The 15857-nt window shown below is 38.7% G+C and overlaps 1 protein-coding gene across 6 annotated transcripts in view; it reads left to right on the top strand.

Annotated features, from left to right (window-relative positions):
- Window positions 1-15658, top strand: part of smap1 (small ArfGAP 1) — a 110594-nt gene extending 94936 nt beyond the window's left edge. For all 6 annotated transcript variants that reach the window (XM_073873297.1, XM_073873298.1, XM_073873295.1 and 3 more), the window contains 3 exons: window positions 5760-5985; window positions 6547-6863; window positions 14520-15658. In XM_073873297.1, the coding sequence (XP_073729398.1) occupies window positions 5760-5985; window positions 6547-6863; window positions 14520-14654 (678 nt within the window). In that variant the 3' untranslated portion in view covers window positions 14655-15658. The remainder of the gene's footprint in view (window positions 1-5759; window positions 5986-6546; window positions 6864-14519) is intronic.
- The last annotated feature ends 199 nt before the right edge of the window (window positions 15659-15857 follow it).

Here is a 15857-nt window from a genome sequence, read left to right as displayed (position 1 = left end):
TCTCATCTGTTTGCCAAGGGCGCTTGCGACATTGTGTGACTGGCGGTAGGTTACTTTTTATTGAGACAGACATGTCAGTCAATTTTAAATGTACATTTTAGCGGTTTCCTTGATGTTGTCCTCCGATAACAAAGTAAAACAAATGGAGCAGCTCGCCAAATTGGTTCCGACGTCACCAGAGTTTCTTTCTGTCTGACTGCTGCATGTGAGTTTGCAGAATACACACACCTCAGTGCCGTTTACAATCGGGTCCAGTCGGGTTAAAAAATTGCCACTAGTTCGGGTCGGACTCAGGTCGAATTTTCTCGGGTTTGTCTCGGGTCAGGTCTGTCTTTAAAAAAAATCTTTACGCACGGCGGGTTCAAGTGATTCGGGTAATTTCGGGTTGGGTACATTTCTACCTGAGAAGACCTCTACTTCGGACTAAGGAGATTGATCAGCATCTGTAGAAACAAAGATGCGTTAAAAAACTTGCAATGCTAAGGATCCGGCACACAGCGGTACCAGTACGGGAGAAGTTTAAAAGTTGCAGGCAAAGTGTTTAAAGGGAAACTTCACCCATTTGCATTAAGCTTTGTATAGTTAGAACCGCAGTCATGTTTTTGAATGGTCGTGTATCATTTCCTCAGTTGCCGCCGAGACAGGAGAAACACAGATTTCAGTGTTGCACTTCCTTCTTTCAATGATGTAAAAATCATCATTTTGCATCATTGAAAGCAGGAAGTCCAATATCTTTGTTGAGGGGGTGAGACTACAAATACCCCTTTTTTCGGTCAAATAGGCACCAAATTCGAAATGTATGTTAAACATTTCGACTACAAATATGATGCACTTTCAATAAAGATGAATGTTTCTATGGGTGAAATGCTCCTTTAAAGTGATACAGTGCTGAGAAATAATAGATGGTGTGTTGGATCATCATCTTTATTAGAGGAGAGATTACTCGAGTCACAATGGTAGCTTGAGGGCCTAATGTGGCCAGTAAATTGATTTTTCATTGGCCAAGTTTTAGCACAACATGAGGTGTCTCCAAAGTACTGTTATACTAAGAAAATCTGTTTTTATAAGGCTTCTCAAATTATATTTTCATTTTAATGAGTTGGTTGGGTAATTTTTAGAGAAAGATTGCCTGGAAAATGGCATCAATTCACATTTAATTGCAGTTAGACTTGAACAGCTCTTTGCTATACAGACATTTATCTTAGCCTTTCCCTTCATATTGTGTAGGCTAGTGTATTGTGTAGTTATGTTTGCTCCAGATGATCTCATCACATCTACAGTACTGCTTCCTGCTGACTAATCCTCAGACTCTGGAGTGTAGTGGGAGCGCCAGACTTTGCCCTGGCTCAAACCCATAATGCACCTGCAGCCATCTTCACCAAATCCAACCAAAGACGTTTGTGCCTATGGTTCACTACTCCTCTTCTGTACTCTTTTTCCTCAGGTTTTTTGTGGTTTCCCAGGCAGAAGGAGACTGTGGGGAGAAACTAGATTAGTCCAACCCACAGCACCACCAGAGTGCTAATTATCTGTATGGGGCTGCTAATCAGACAAAGCTTACTCTGTTGCACACAAATCTCTCTCTCTCTCTCTCTCTCTCTCTCTCTCTCTCTCTCTCTCTCTCTCTCTCTCTCTCTCTCTCTCATTTGGGGGTGGGTAAAGCAAGAATATCCATAGAGCTCTTTGAATGTCACTGTGAAATACAGGCTCCACTGTGTGTGTATGCTGTGTGCGTGTCATTAATGTGGGGTTGGAAGAGATCAAATATTCATAGGTTCGGGGGCAGCAATGATTGGTGGTGGATGAGAACAAGTTTTACTTGTGTGTGCTAATATGTTGTATGGCTGTGTGGTGAGTTGAGATGCATGTGTTAACCCTCACAATAAACAACAGACCTGTGCAAGCCATTTCTGTCTCCTGCACGCTTGGTTGCTTTTTTATTGAGCGTTAGAGTAATATGACTCAATTGAATTGTGGAGTATGGGACTATTTCCTCATCTCCCACATGTTATCTATTTTTAATTCTAATAGCATTTCCTCTGTTTCTCTGTGGACTCCCGGTGGAAAACTTCAAATGTCACTCATATTACAAACAGGGAAAAAGACGCTGCGCCATCTCTTTTTCATAATGTGCCTCTTTTCCCAAATAATCACTTCCTACAGGTTCTCGCTTGTTGTTGAGTCAATATATGAAGAGTTTGGTTCCAAAACGCGATAAACGCAATTTTTATTTAAAATGAGTTACCGGCAAAATCAGTATTAAAAAGTAAATTCTTAATTTTACGCAAAATCCGATATCCGCCGTGTTATTCTGTCATCTTTCCTCCCTTTTTTCCCAAAACACGATAAACGCCACTCCTCCTTATCTGCAGAATGCAATAAATCTGCTTAACCAATCACAGTGCACCATTCCACGCATTGTAAACAATGATGGCGGCGCAGAATACACACGGAATCCTAGTTTTCCTCATCTACTTTGTACTTTGTTTGTGATCACAAAAACAAAATAATACTTTTGATGGCATTAATAAACCTGTGGTGGTTTTCTGTGGTGGGGAAGAAACGTAAGCCATCAAAATCGAATAATTTACATGAGAGGAACTCAGGGAAGGAAAAATGCCGGTTGCCATTAATGCCATTAATGTTTATTTTTTAATTAGTGTATGCCACTAGTCAACTAAATGAATATAACATGGCAAAGATGAATACACATTTATATATTGATTCAATAGATTTATAGCATTTTGCGGGGAAAAAATGTTTTTATAATAAATCTTTGAAAATCAAATCATGGATTTGAATTTTTAATGTTTTTATAACCTAAAGATGCTATGTGAAAGTTTGTAACATAAAATAGTGGTATTTATTTTGTCACTTTCTTGGTATAGACGGTTTCAGCAGTAACAACATAAACAAGCGGCTGTCGCGGTCCGCACGTAACTTCCGGTAAACTCTGCTAATAATAAATAACAACAAAGTACTTTAAACATATTTATATAACAAGCAAAAAAGCAACACATAGATTACCTAGGAAACCAAAACATTTATTTTCGGCGAAGCATTTGTTCAAGAGATCAGTTTAGCAACTAGTCAGACCATTAAAAAAACGAAACCAGAAGTAAAGTTCGGATCCAGACGTGTATCACGTGCGCCCGACGAAAACCGTCTATATAAAACCTATTTTTAACGAAATTAGTCCAAATTTCCCCTTTCTTTATGTCATATCAAAACCTGTAGACATAATTGGCTATTGTGTGCAATTGTGGGTTAGTGTCGACCCTCGCAGGTTAATCAGCCGGAAGGTTTGTGTATCAGATCTGCGATGCAGTGTTTGCCTTATCGCACCGCAGTGCTGTTTCAACCGGGTTCAGCGCTGCTCAGTTCTTATCAGATATGCCTGCTGCAGCTGCTGAAGATGTTGAGTCCTGCATACCTAAACGCAACGCTGTGTATCGCCAGCACATCTAAATGGAATGAGAGGGTCGGATCTGTCCCTGCCAACCTCCACCCATCCCCCAGCCTTGCTTTTTGTCTCTGTTTACCGCAAACCATTTCTATGCCCGGGACACTGGTGGGAAATCCACAGGAGTCTGAGCTTGGACGGACCCTTTGTATCTTTCCTCCTTTTCACATGTTTATTCTATTTAGAAGCTCTTCGGGCACGTACTTTAGCGGTGAAGTTCAAAGATTAATGGCCTGTTTGATATCTGCTATCGGAGCAGGTGTGTTTGCCACTTAATGATACTAGCGGGGAAGATTTTGTGTGGAAAATCAATTGATACACGTATCTATTTGTTATCACTTTGTTTGCATCCAAATGATGTGGTGCATTCTTCCGTGTTATTTCTTTACTCTGCATTTATCTTTCTTTCTCTCCCATGAAATCTCTACGTATTCTCACTATGGTGGGCTTAACGGTGCATTCAAGCTATACATTTTATCAGTATACCTGTATGTGTTCCCTGGGATTGCTAATCCTTTAGCATCACATCAGGTGACCTTGGTACACTGTTAAGTTTCTTCAGCCATGTTTCCGCAGACTCAGTAAGGCATTGGATGTTGAGCTTCCTTATGAAATATGATTTGGGTACAAAACTTTTCATAATGACAGACTTTTGGAGGGTAACCATGGCATCAGCCGCACCATCTGCAGCTTTGTGACTACATGCCTGCCATCATACGTCTGTAATTGAGTAAACAGGTGCAGGTGCTTTGACTGAACTCAAACGGCTCTTACTGATTTTGTCCTCCATCTTCTGCTGTTTGCGTGCTTATGTGCGCTGTAACGTTATGTAAACGATGAATTGTGTCTACTCTTCCTCCAGAGCGATTCATTCATCACAGCTGCGGTGTAATTAATGTCATTTCTCTGCTTCAAGCTGATGAAGTCTTTCGGCTTGTTTGTGTACCGTATGCGCCTTTGCTCTGATGACTTTTTTGCATACTTATTTAGATTATTTGTCTGTAGATTGTTGATTCATGGTGGGTCTATATATTATACTGTATATACATACACTCTCTACACTCCAAAATAAATGCTGCTTTTCAACCCATGTTTGGATAGGATACGGACAAACGTATTTATAGTAGTATTGGTTGCCAAACATTGCACAGAATGTTCGGCAACCAATACTACTTGGCCACCAAACCTATTGGTTGGTGAACATTCTGTGCGTCCTTTCAAGGGTTGAAACAACTTTTTAGAGTGTACATACATATACATACAAAGTTCTGTATATCAGGTTTTCTCAACACACTCTTGGTGCTTTTCCATTGCATAGTACCCCACGATTTAGGTCGGGTAATGGTTTACCTCCCTTTGGCTTGGTTAGCTTTTCCATCGAGTTTAGTAACACTTCAGAGTGGGAGGGATTATAGGCGTGTCGTTATATTTGCGTTGCCTACTGCTGACATCATACAAAAAATGTGTGAGAGCATCATTGGAATGCAGTGTTTCCCATACATTGATTTATTTGTTAGTCCGTCACAAAATCAAAATTGACCACCACTAATAGATGTTTGCACATTGCATTTATCCCTACCTCTGTCTCACATGACAGTTTTTGTACAAAGACCTGTGGCGTCAATCAACGCGCTCCGCTGAGCCTCATTTAAGTTGCATTTAAGCATATATGGGCACGTGCGCATCGCGAATGTGCCGCCACAAACTGCAAGTCGCGATAAAAACTGTTATGGTGTTCCTGATTCTCAATCTGTGGGTGTTTTTCATCGCTAAAGGGAGTTTGGGACCTTACAGCAAAGCACAGATAACAACAGATTTACTCGAGACAGCGCAAACTAGCACGAAGGTAAAGCTAATCTATTACATTATAGCGATGATGCTGGTAGTGACGATTCTCTCAGACCAATCAGCGATCTACAGGGTTTTCTGTCACGTTTTGGTATCAGCTCAGCTCGCTTGGAACCACAATCAAGGTGGTATTAAAAAAGTATTGGTTACTTCGAACTGCACCCAGTGAAAAGCCCCCAAAAGTAAGCTGACCCGACCCAAACCGTGGGGTACTGTGCAATGGAAAAGTGCCATCTGTTAATCTTTTGTCATTCATTTATTCACTTTCTCTAAAAACTTTCTTTTAATTGTTGCCATTTTGACAAAAGCAAATTTATTTATTTTCAACAAATTCCACTTTTTATTCACTGCTAAGTTGATCAATACTGTGACTGACTGTGTAAACCATATGATGTTATCAAGAGTGTAAATAGGGTGCCTTAATGTGAATGTCTCTTGTGCTCTATAGGCCAGTTCCACTAAGACAGCTGTGAGCGCTCAGTCCGTCTCCTCTGGAGGTCTGGTGGCAGGAGCTGCAGGAACAGGAAGTGCTGCTCCGGCACAAGGAGATCTGGACCTGTTTAGCGAAAACAGTGGAAGCAGCAAAGCAGAGGACTCGGCCAAGAAACCGCTCTCCAAGGACTCCATTCTCTCCCTCTACGGCTCCAGCGCCGTCCCACAACAGCCTGCACAAGGTACCAGCATCCTCTGAAATGCTGCTTTTTTATTCTGAATCCAGGAGAATGCAGTTCTATAAATGGCGTTATACATCCTGAATCTATTTCTAATGGTGCTACGTGTGTATCCACGAGGAAAAGAAAGCATGCAAGGTTCTTGAGAACCCCTACTTTAATGGAGATATCAATAATTCAAGCATCGTGTGGCTCAGCACTCTTGATACTGCTGAACGTGGTTGCTTCGTTTGCCTTGCTCTTCAAAGAGGACATTTCCCAAAACCTCAGAGGCTCCAAATGAAGGCTGTGCTATTTCTCAACCATCAGGGCACTTTTAAACGTACCCTTTTATCCTGAACACCTCTCCTGTCTCAAAGATCCATTTCCTCGGAGCTCAGGGCAAAGAACTGCACACATTAGCGCGGATATTGATTTCTTTCCTCTGTCTCCGATGCTCTGTTTGTCCAGGTTCTCCTTTCGCTTTTCGCTTTTGTCTCACAGAAACTATTGAACACGTTGTCATGTGTAAACGTCTATGGATCTTTTCTCATTGTGTACCTTTGTGTGTTTCTGCTCCCGCAGCGACTGCGATGTTCATGGGGCCTTCGCAGATGCAGTTCCCAGCGCAGCCGCAGGGAAATTTCCAGGCCTTCCCTGGGATGGGAGGGGCCATACCACCCACTACCATGATGGGGCCCGTCATGGGCCAGGGCGGAGCTATGATGGGCCAGAACACGGGCATGATGGTTGGCATGACGATGCCCAATGGTTTCATGGGAAGTGCACAGCCAGGGGTGATGGGCTTGGCCCCGGGCATGATGGGACCTCAGGGCATGGTGCCCCCTCAAAACATGTATGCCATGCAGCCAGGTCAGCAGGGCCAGTGGAATATGGCACAGGTATGTTAGAGCCAAATTCGTGGATTACTATGTATTGAATTTCCCTACCTCTTGGTGTCGTGTAAAATGCAGATAGGGCTGGGTATTGTTTAAAATCTTTCGATCCGGTGCCAATTTCGATACCTCAGTTTTGATACCGGTTCCTAACGATACTTTTTCCCGATACCGTATGTTTTAAAATCCATTTTAACATCAACAAAAATAAATTAAACACATAACTTTTATTTTTCACCTTAATTAAAACAAATTCTGGTAACACTTCTCACTCAGGGTAACATTATTAAGAAAACTGGTTGTGCTTTTTGGATAGGGGTGCGCTAGCAGACACACTTATCTGTTTTTTTATGAAAATAAGGAAACAAAATAAAGAAATTAAGAATATAATTAACACTGCTTTATTTTATGAAATGTAAAATGGTCTTTAGCTTGGACTAACAGTATTTAAATAAATGGGTTCATTATAGCTGCAACTTTGAAAAAAGTTAAAATATTTAAATGGATGACTGAGTTTTACTGGGAAGATTTGTATGCATGTTTGTTTTTTGTAAACAAAGAACTGTAATACTCAACTGCATAATTATCAAAATATTAAATACATTTGGGATTTTTAAAATGAGTAGAAAATGCATTCAATGTTATTTCATTCAAGTGAAATTAGCCCCTAATTAAACAAAAATAAACCCCTCGTCAGTTTAGGTAAAGCGCCGTTTTGGTTAATGTGGCTTTCATGGAGACAGCACGGCCATACGTGCGCTCACTCAATTGATTAGACTATCACAAAGCCTTTCTGTATGTATCTTATATTGCATCCTTTCTACAATTGTGTTGGGTGACTGCGAGTATCTTCAGAAATCCTCCCCGTCACGTGGTAGTGGACAGCCAATTGCCGGCGCTTTAGGTCCTTACACGCAAGTACAGGCTCACATAGACAAAGTCGCTTGGCTTTTTTGGAACTGAAATTTGGCACAGAAAAATAAATAATTTTTCGATACTCAAAGTATTGGAGTTTTTCGTTCAATACCATAAAAGTATCGACGTTCGGTACCCAGCTCTAAATGCAGATCAAGGGTATTGTATTGTATACTTTTGGGTCTAACCGGCTGAAGATAATCACATTGGTTTACCTGCGGTGTATAGACTCAGTAAGTGTAGGAAGAAGTCTATAAATTCTGGCCATATTGGAACCCATTTTAGACGCAGATAAATTATTACTTTATCATGAAATAAGCAAAACCCAAAATATGGTCTAAGTGTGAAAAAATAGATCTGTAATGTTGCGTTTACACCAGCCGTGGTAGAGGCGGCAAAAACATGCTATTCGCGCGTAGTTGGAAGCTTGAACATTTAAGTTTACTCACTTCATTCGCGCGTGAAATTCTAGTCATTCGAGACATTCATGAGGAAATTCGCGTCATGGGAGGGGCTTCTGGGACTCTGCTGAGACCCCGCTCACTTCCTGTAATCACGTCACTACTGCAGCAAGGTCCTGATTGGCTAACACGGCTTGGAAATCCGCAGAAGTTCAGATTTTTCAACTTGCACGTTTCCCGAGGCAACGCTCAATTCACGGGTGAACGCACCGTGCGTTCCACGCCACAGGATGCCTAATTGTGTCTTAGCATTGACTTAACATGTAAATCACCCGCACTTGCTGCCTCTACCGTGGCTGGTGCAGCAGAAAGGTAAAGAAAGATGCTTCTCTCAAGTCATATACAGGAGCCAGGTTAGTTTCCTAAATCTCTACCTTGGTGTATTTTTTAAACTGTGACCTACCATGAGTCATCGGTTTTAATACATCATTAGTTACTAGCACAACACAATGACTGTAGTAGATCACTATTGGCCTTTTTATAGTAAGAACATGTAAATCTATAGCTATTTACCATTCATCAGTCCTCTCAGTTTCCCAGAATGCATCACAGCCATGTTCTTGCTAAGGTCAGCACAACGCTTCCCTTTCTATCCAAAGTGAGAAGTGAATGTTTGAAAAATGCATCTCACATTGGCAACATCAGAGAGTAACAGTAATCTGTATGTGGCCTGTTAAAGATGAGAGCGCAATGACATCAACCTTGCTTCCGAAATCTTCACTTGCCCCACCCTCCTCATCTCCAGTGGCCCTTGACTCCCTGTGTATGAGAGCAAAGGGAGTCAGAGATTTCAGCCTGCAGGAGGTTAATTACACATCATAAATCAATACACTCATGCCGCTTTAATTAAAATCCCTCCCCACAATGCAACTCTGTGTGTGTGCTGTCTGACTTATAGGCTCTTAGCACTGCATTGGTATTTTGAGAGGAAAGAAATGCATTTGTTTAATGGTTTTGGAGCGAGGGTAATTTTTGCAGCGCTTTCTCTGAGATGAATCTGACTTTTAGATGATTTTCTTCATTATCCGACAAACACCCAGTGTGACTTCGTTGTTGCTTTGAGGACATCGGATGATCAGAGTCGCGAGCCAGTGTGCAGGGAGGTGAAGATTCATTAGAGTTAGATATGCACTCCCCGAATAGCCCCGCACAGTTCCTGGAATTTTTCAAACACACACCAATAGAAATTTGTATGCTCTCTTAGCCCACACGTTTGTTTGCGCGTAGGCAGTATTGTGTGAGGAGGAAGCAGGTGTAATTACCTGCTGAGATTGGCGCGAAATATGTCCTGCTGTGCGTTTGAGCACAAAATGAAGTCGAGGTCCAGAGTTGATCTCTTGTAGTATATTTAAGGTAATTTTTTTCGAACTATTTTTGTATACACTCACTCTAATCGCACGTTGCATGGCCTAAAGCAGTTTAGTCACTTTGCGAAACGGCAGAGCACTCCAGGAGTTCATGGTGATGGATAACCTCCCTCAGCACCTCAGGAAGAGCTTTTAGCTCATGCAATTGAATAAGACGCCAATGAAATGTGATGCAGGTCTATGTTATCATTAGATTAGTTGGCGGTAGAGTAGATTGTATTTGAAGATCGTACGGGAACGGTCAGAAATGGATGTTCGAGCATTTGTGACCCTTTCTGTGAAATCCAGGCTTAAGTCTCATGATTTAATTATTACAATCAAAGATTGATTTTATCAATGAATTTGATAAGGCTAGGCTAGGTTTACGCAGACAATTGTGCAGTTATGCAGACTTATGCATTGTGACATCTTAACATGCCAATTTCTGGATCACCCAAAGAGGCTACTATAAATTATATGGACTGGGAAGACAGCTTTTTAGTGTTAACAGTAAAGTTTATCTACATAGTACAATCCTCCTGTTTTCCATCAGGATCATGAGCTCCAAAATGATATTTCCAACGTTCATCCTGCGGTAACACTTTACTTGAAGAGGTGTTCATAAGACTGACATGACACATTCATAATCATAACATGACACGTGCTATGAACATGGAGATTTTATGTATGTTTATGACAACTGTCATTAAGTGTCATTCGTTCAATTATGTCATTTTTAATGCAAAGATGGCATTGTTTGAGATGTCTCTGTTATGACAAATTGACATTACAAAGACAATATAACTGACCACTTTTTACCAGTGATACAAATATAATTTGTCATTAAAATGTCATTAAGTGTTAATACGCTGTAATATAGTTTTATAACAGCGTCGTGAATATTTTTCTTGACCTCAACTACAAATATAATTTGTCATTAAAATGTCATTAAGTGTTAATACGCTGTCATATAGTTTTATAACAGCGTCATGAATATTTTTCTTGACCTCAACTACAAATATAATTTGTCATTAAAATGTCATTAAGTGTTAATACGCTGTCATATAGTTTTATAACAGCGTCATGAATATTTTTCTTGACCTCAACTACAAATATAATTTGTCATTAAAATGTCATTAAGTGTTAATACGCTGTCATATAGTTTTATAACAGCGTCATGAATATTTTTCTTGACCTCAACTACAAATATAATTTCATTAAAATGTCATTAAGTGTTAATACACTGTCATATAGTTTTATAACAGCGTCATGAATATTTTTCTTGACCTCAACTACAAATATAATTTGTCATTAAATTGTCATTAAGTGTTAATATGCTGTCATATAGTTTAATAACAGCGTCATGAATATTTTTCTTGACCTCAACTACAAATATAATTTGTTATTAAAATGTCATTAAGTGTTAATATGCTGTCATATAGTTTTATAACAGCGTCATGAATATTTTTCTTGACCTCAACTACAAATATAATGTGTCATTAAATTGTCATTAAGTGTTAATATGCTGTCATATAGTTTTATAACAGCGTCATGAATATTTTTCTTGACCTCAACTACAAATATATTTTGTCATTAATTGTTAATATGCTGTCATATAGTTTTATAACAGCGTCATGAATATTTTTCTTGAGCTCAAGTACAAATATAATTTGTCATTAAGTTGTCATTACATGTTAATACTCTGTCATATAGTTTTATAACAGCTTCATGAATATTTTTCTTGACCTCAACTACAAATATAACTTGTCATTAAGTGTTAATAAGCTGTCAGATAGTTTTATAACGGCATCATGAATATTTTTCTTGACCTCAAAAATATAATTTGTTATTAAAATGTCATTAAGTGTTAATACACTGTCATATAGTTTTATAACAGCGTCATGAATTTTTTTCTTGACCTCAACTACAAATATATTTTGTCATTAAGTTGTCATCAAGTGTTAATACGCTGTCATATAGTTTTATAACGGCGTCGTGAATATTTTTCTTGACCTCAACTACAAATATATTTTGTCATTAAGTGTTAATATGCTGTCATATATTTTTATAACAGCGTCATGAATATTTTTCTTGACCTCAACTACAAATATAATTTGTCATTAAGTGTTAATACGCTGTCATATAGTTTTATAACGGCATCATGAATATTTTTCTTGACCTCAACTACAAATATAATTTGTCATTAAAATGTCATTAAGTGTTAATACGCTGTCATATAGTTTTATAACAGCGTCGTGAATATTTTTCTTGACCTCAACTACAAATATAAATTGTCATTAAGTGTTAATACGCTGTCATATAGTTTTATAACAGCGTCGTGAATATTTTTCTTGACCTCAACTACAAATATAATTTGTTATTAAAATGTCATTAAGTGTTAATACACTGTCATATAGTTTTATAACAACATCATTAATATTCTTCAGTTCATTATGTTTTTTTTAAGTTTCCTCCATGTGTTTAACAAATAAAATCAATCATTCCATAATAATAATAATAATTAAAATGAATAAAATTATATTTTATTGCATTTGGAGACCGATTCACCTAAGATTAAATGTAAACAGTACAATAATTGGTTAAGCCATGCAGCGTTGGGTCCATATCGCTGCAAAGTTATTATATTAAAATAAATTGATTAAATGGTTTGTTCGTTTTTCTTCTATGTCAAAAAATTTCTGAACTTTTCATCTGTGTGTGTTAGTCGTCAGTTTTTTTTATGTATTGTGCACATACATAAAGTATAAGTTAAGCATAATAGTTTGATGTGTCTGTTGCATTTTGCTAAGGTATTTAATATTATTTGACATAGCATTATCACTTAATGACATTTAAATGACAGTTTAATGTGATGCAAAAGTAGTTTCCTAAGTTTGATTATTATTCTGCTATGTCATGTTTATGACAGTTATGATGTATTGGTTTATGTCAAGTTGTCATAACAAAGACATTTTCAAACAATTTGCATTAAAAATGACATAATTAAACAAATGGCACTTAATGGCAGTTGTCATAAATGTGCATAAAATCTCCTTCATGTTCATAGCACGTGTCGTGTCGTGGTTGTGAAGGTGTCGTGTCAGTCTTATGAAAACCCCTTCAAGTAAAGTGTTACCCAGCCTGCTAATTGAAACTAGAGAGATTTATGTGAAACTCTTAAGAGTTTTTCTCCAGCACCATAAATCAGTCAGCCCACTGATGGGCCAGCAGACGCTCTGGACCTTTTACTCTATACGCTGCTCTGCTCACAGAAAGAGCAGTGATAATGGGAGTCAAGGGGAAGGGCTGCAGCATAGAAAGATGGGATATAAAAGAGAGAGAAGCAGAGTGAACTAAAGGTGAGAAGAGCGATGATTAAGTTTAAAGATCAGAGAACAGCTTAGTAACCTTAAAAAAATGAGAGAAAGTTAGAAGAAAAGGCCATCTGCAGGTTAAACAACTTGTCAGGAGATTCAGTGTTCTGATCTCTTGCTGTGTACAAATACAAGCTTAACTAACATTTTAATACCAGCAAAATGTGTTTTTACCACAGGATAAATGGCGTAATGTTATTTTACCACAGGACGTCTGTAATATTGATGGTCAATTCGGACGGGATTAGAAATCTCAGTAAAAGATTCAGAAGTGGGAGGTTTAACTCGATTGCGCAGCGCGTCACCTTTTTACGTGTATATTTACAGCTGGTCTATTCGCACTGGATCAGTATTACCTGAGGTGATTTCTCCGGACCATTTTACAGAAGGTAAAATTGCCGTAATTTTCACTGAAATTGACCGTAGTGATTACTGACGTGGAGCATTCGGAGCAAAATCACTGAGAAGCTCTGATAAACATTGCTTTACCCCACCTCCCTATGTAAAACTAATCCCGTCCGAATAGTACTTATAAGTGGAAGTGATTAAACATTTTCAAAAGTGTACGCACAGACATTATAGGTGTAGGCATATTGTAACCCTTTAGCCCTTTAAGTGCTCCTATTTGGGCGGGAGCAAAAAGTGCTGTTTTCGTGGGTGTATCTTTAAATGCAAATGAGCTGCTTTCAGTTAAAAAATAGATCTGATTCCTCTGAATACAGCCTGAGACAACAGCATCTTTAGCCACATTAGTGCCACTACATGCTAACAAAAACATTTAGAAAAGCTTTTGGGGTCGGAGCCGATGGTGTAGTGGACACATTGTGCAGACGCACTTCTGGCGACCCGAGTTCGAATCCCGGGTCGAGGTCCTTTGCCAATCCCATACCCTTCTCTTCACCCTATACTTTCCTGTTGTCTCCTTAATTACCATCTATCCAATAAAGCCAATAATGGCCCAAAAAAGAAATAAAAAAAAAGAAAAGCTTTTGGGTAAAATGAATCAGTCAGTCAGTGGATGTGGGCGGAGCTTTGTTAGTGTGACATCACATTAACAAGAGAATCAAAACAGCATGTCTAATGAGGGTGGATTTTTTTCATAGTAGGGTTGTTGTGTTCATTTATTTCCAAACACCTTGTAAAAGTGGATTTTGCATAATATGGGCCCTTTAAGGACTAAAATAAATAATGTCTAAAACATTTAGTTTTGTTTTTAATAACTAAACCTGGCCTTGGCCATTATTGTAGCGCTAGAAGCTGGCATAGCATTAAAAAAAAGAAAACATTTAGCAGGTATTTAAGGGAAATATTTTTCTTAAACAGATTTTTGCACTTATTCATTCTAACCTTTAATGATTTACGTGTTATATAATATTTTTACATAACCGTATTGTAATACAGTTTCTAGATTTTATTCCTACTTTATTATGAAGAAAAAACTAATTAGCTGTGTTTGTCTGCTACAAAACTATTGTAGAAATCCAGTAAAAAAAATTGATAGCCTTGTAAAGTCTTGTTTCTATTTTGGTTTTACAGTTTCTCACAATGTCGTCTTGTCTTTGACAGATTAACCAGCAGATGTCTGGAGTGAACCTAAACGGTTCCGGTGCTCCGGTGGCGTTCGGCCCACCCGGTGCCGCCATGGGCGGCTGGGTGGCACCGCCCTCTGGTCAGACCCTTAGTACCCAGCTCTGGAAGTAAATGGATGAGGGAAGGTGGATGAACGGGGGGCAAATCATCTCTCCATCTCTCCTCCAGCACCACCTGCACCCAGTTTTATTCATGTACTGTTTATTTCCCTTTTCTCTCCCATCATTACCACTCTGGAGAGCATCAGCTCGACCTGACCTCTGTGTGTTGATCAAGTGAGCAGGAGCGTGGAGTTAAAGAGACTGGAAGCTTTGTCCGTCTTATTTGCATTTTTTTCTTCTATATATATATAAATATATATATTTTTGGGGGGTTCAAAACACACATATCAGCTATAAAAGCTGCTGGACCAATTATACAGGCTTCTCTAATAATATATCTCTACCAAATCAATAGTGATTAATAGTATTTAAATGACAGAGGTATGGCTATCATATTTGTGACCACCCCCTCTCTTTCCTAACTTCTGTGTCCTCTGTAGCGGATATCGTATAGACCCATGTAATGTATGTATTCATGAGAAAACCCTCGCCCCCCCAACCTATCACATCCGTGTAGCTCCACGACAAACTCCATTATTACTGTGATGTTTTAATGTGTGCGTTACAAAGAAGCACAGTGAGTGAAAAGCAAATAAACCTGGACGACTTTACATCTGTTACTGCTAACGGGGGGCAGGGATATAGATTAAGGTGGGGGCGGGGTTTGTTACAAGCAAAACATTTTAGCCAGTTTTGGAGAGTATGGAGTTAACAAAAGCGTGCAATTAAACACATGCTGTAGCAGAGCATCTCTCCGCTGAGACAGGTTCTCTCTGCTGTGCAATAATATAAACATCTTCATCTTGTCATCCAGGTTTATTTCTAATGTGTTTACATTTTCTGGTGCCTAGTACAGAGACAGAAATGTTATTTCGTGCATTAAACAGTGAATAGCCATGAACTATTGTGTGATCATTTTGTCTAATGACGCATTTATTGTAAAGTTATGTTCTCCCTATTTCACCCACCCTTTTTTTTTTGCTTTTAAAGAGGAATAAAGACAGTTGTAATCCAGATGTTCTTTTGCTGTAATGGTGTCTCGTGTGTGCTGTGATACACAGACTGCTTAAGACTTGTCTAGTTTTTACCATATTATTCTTTATTTCCAAGGAATTTTTAGTTTTCCTTAAAAGTCTTTTATATACGATTCCATAGTGTATCCTTCAAAATCTCCCATCAGTAGTTAGGCCTTTAATGTGCAATGTTCAGATAA

This window comes from Misgurnus anguillicaudatus, chromosome 11, assembly GCF_027580225.2.
Source record: "Misgurnus anguillicaudatus chromosome 11, ASM2758022v2, whole genome shotgun sequence".
In the NCBI taxonomy this organism is placed as follows: domain Eukaryota; kingdom Metazoa; phylum Chordata; class Actinopteri; order Cypriniformes; family Cobitidae; genus Misgurnus; species Misgurnus anguillicaudatus.
This window is presented reverse-complemented; position numbering and strand designations above follow the sequence as displayed.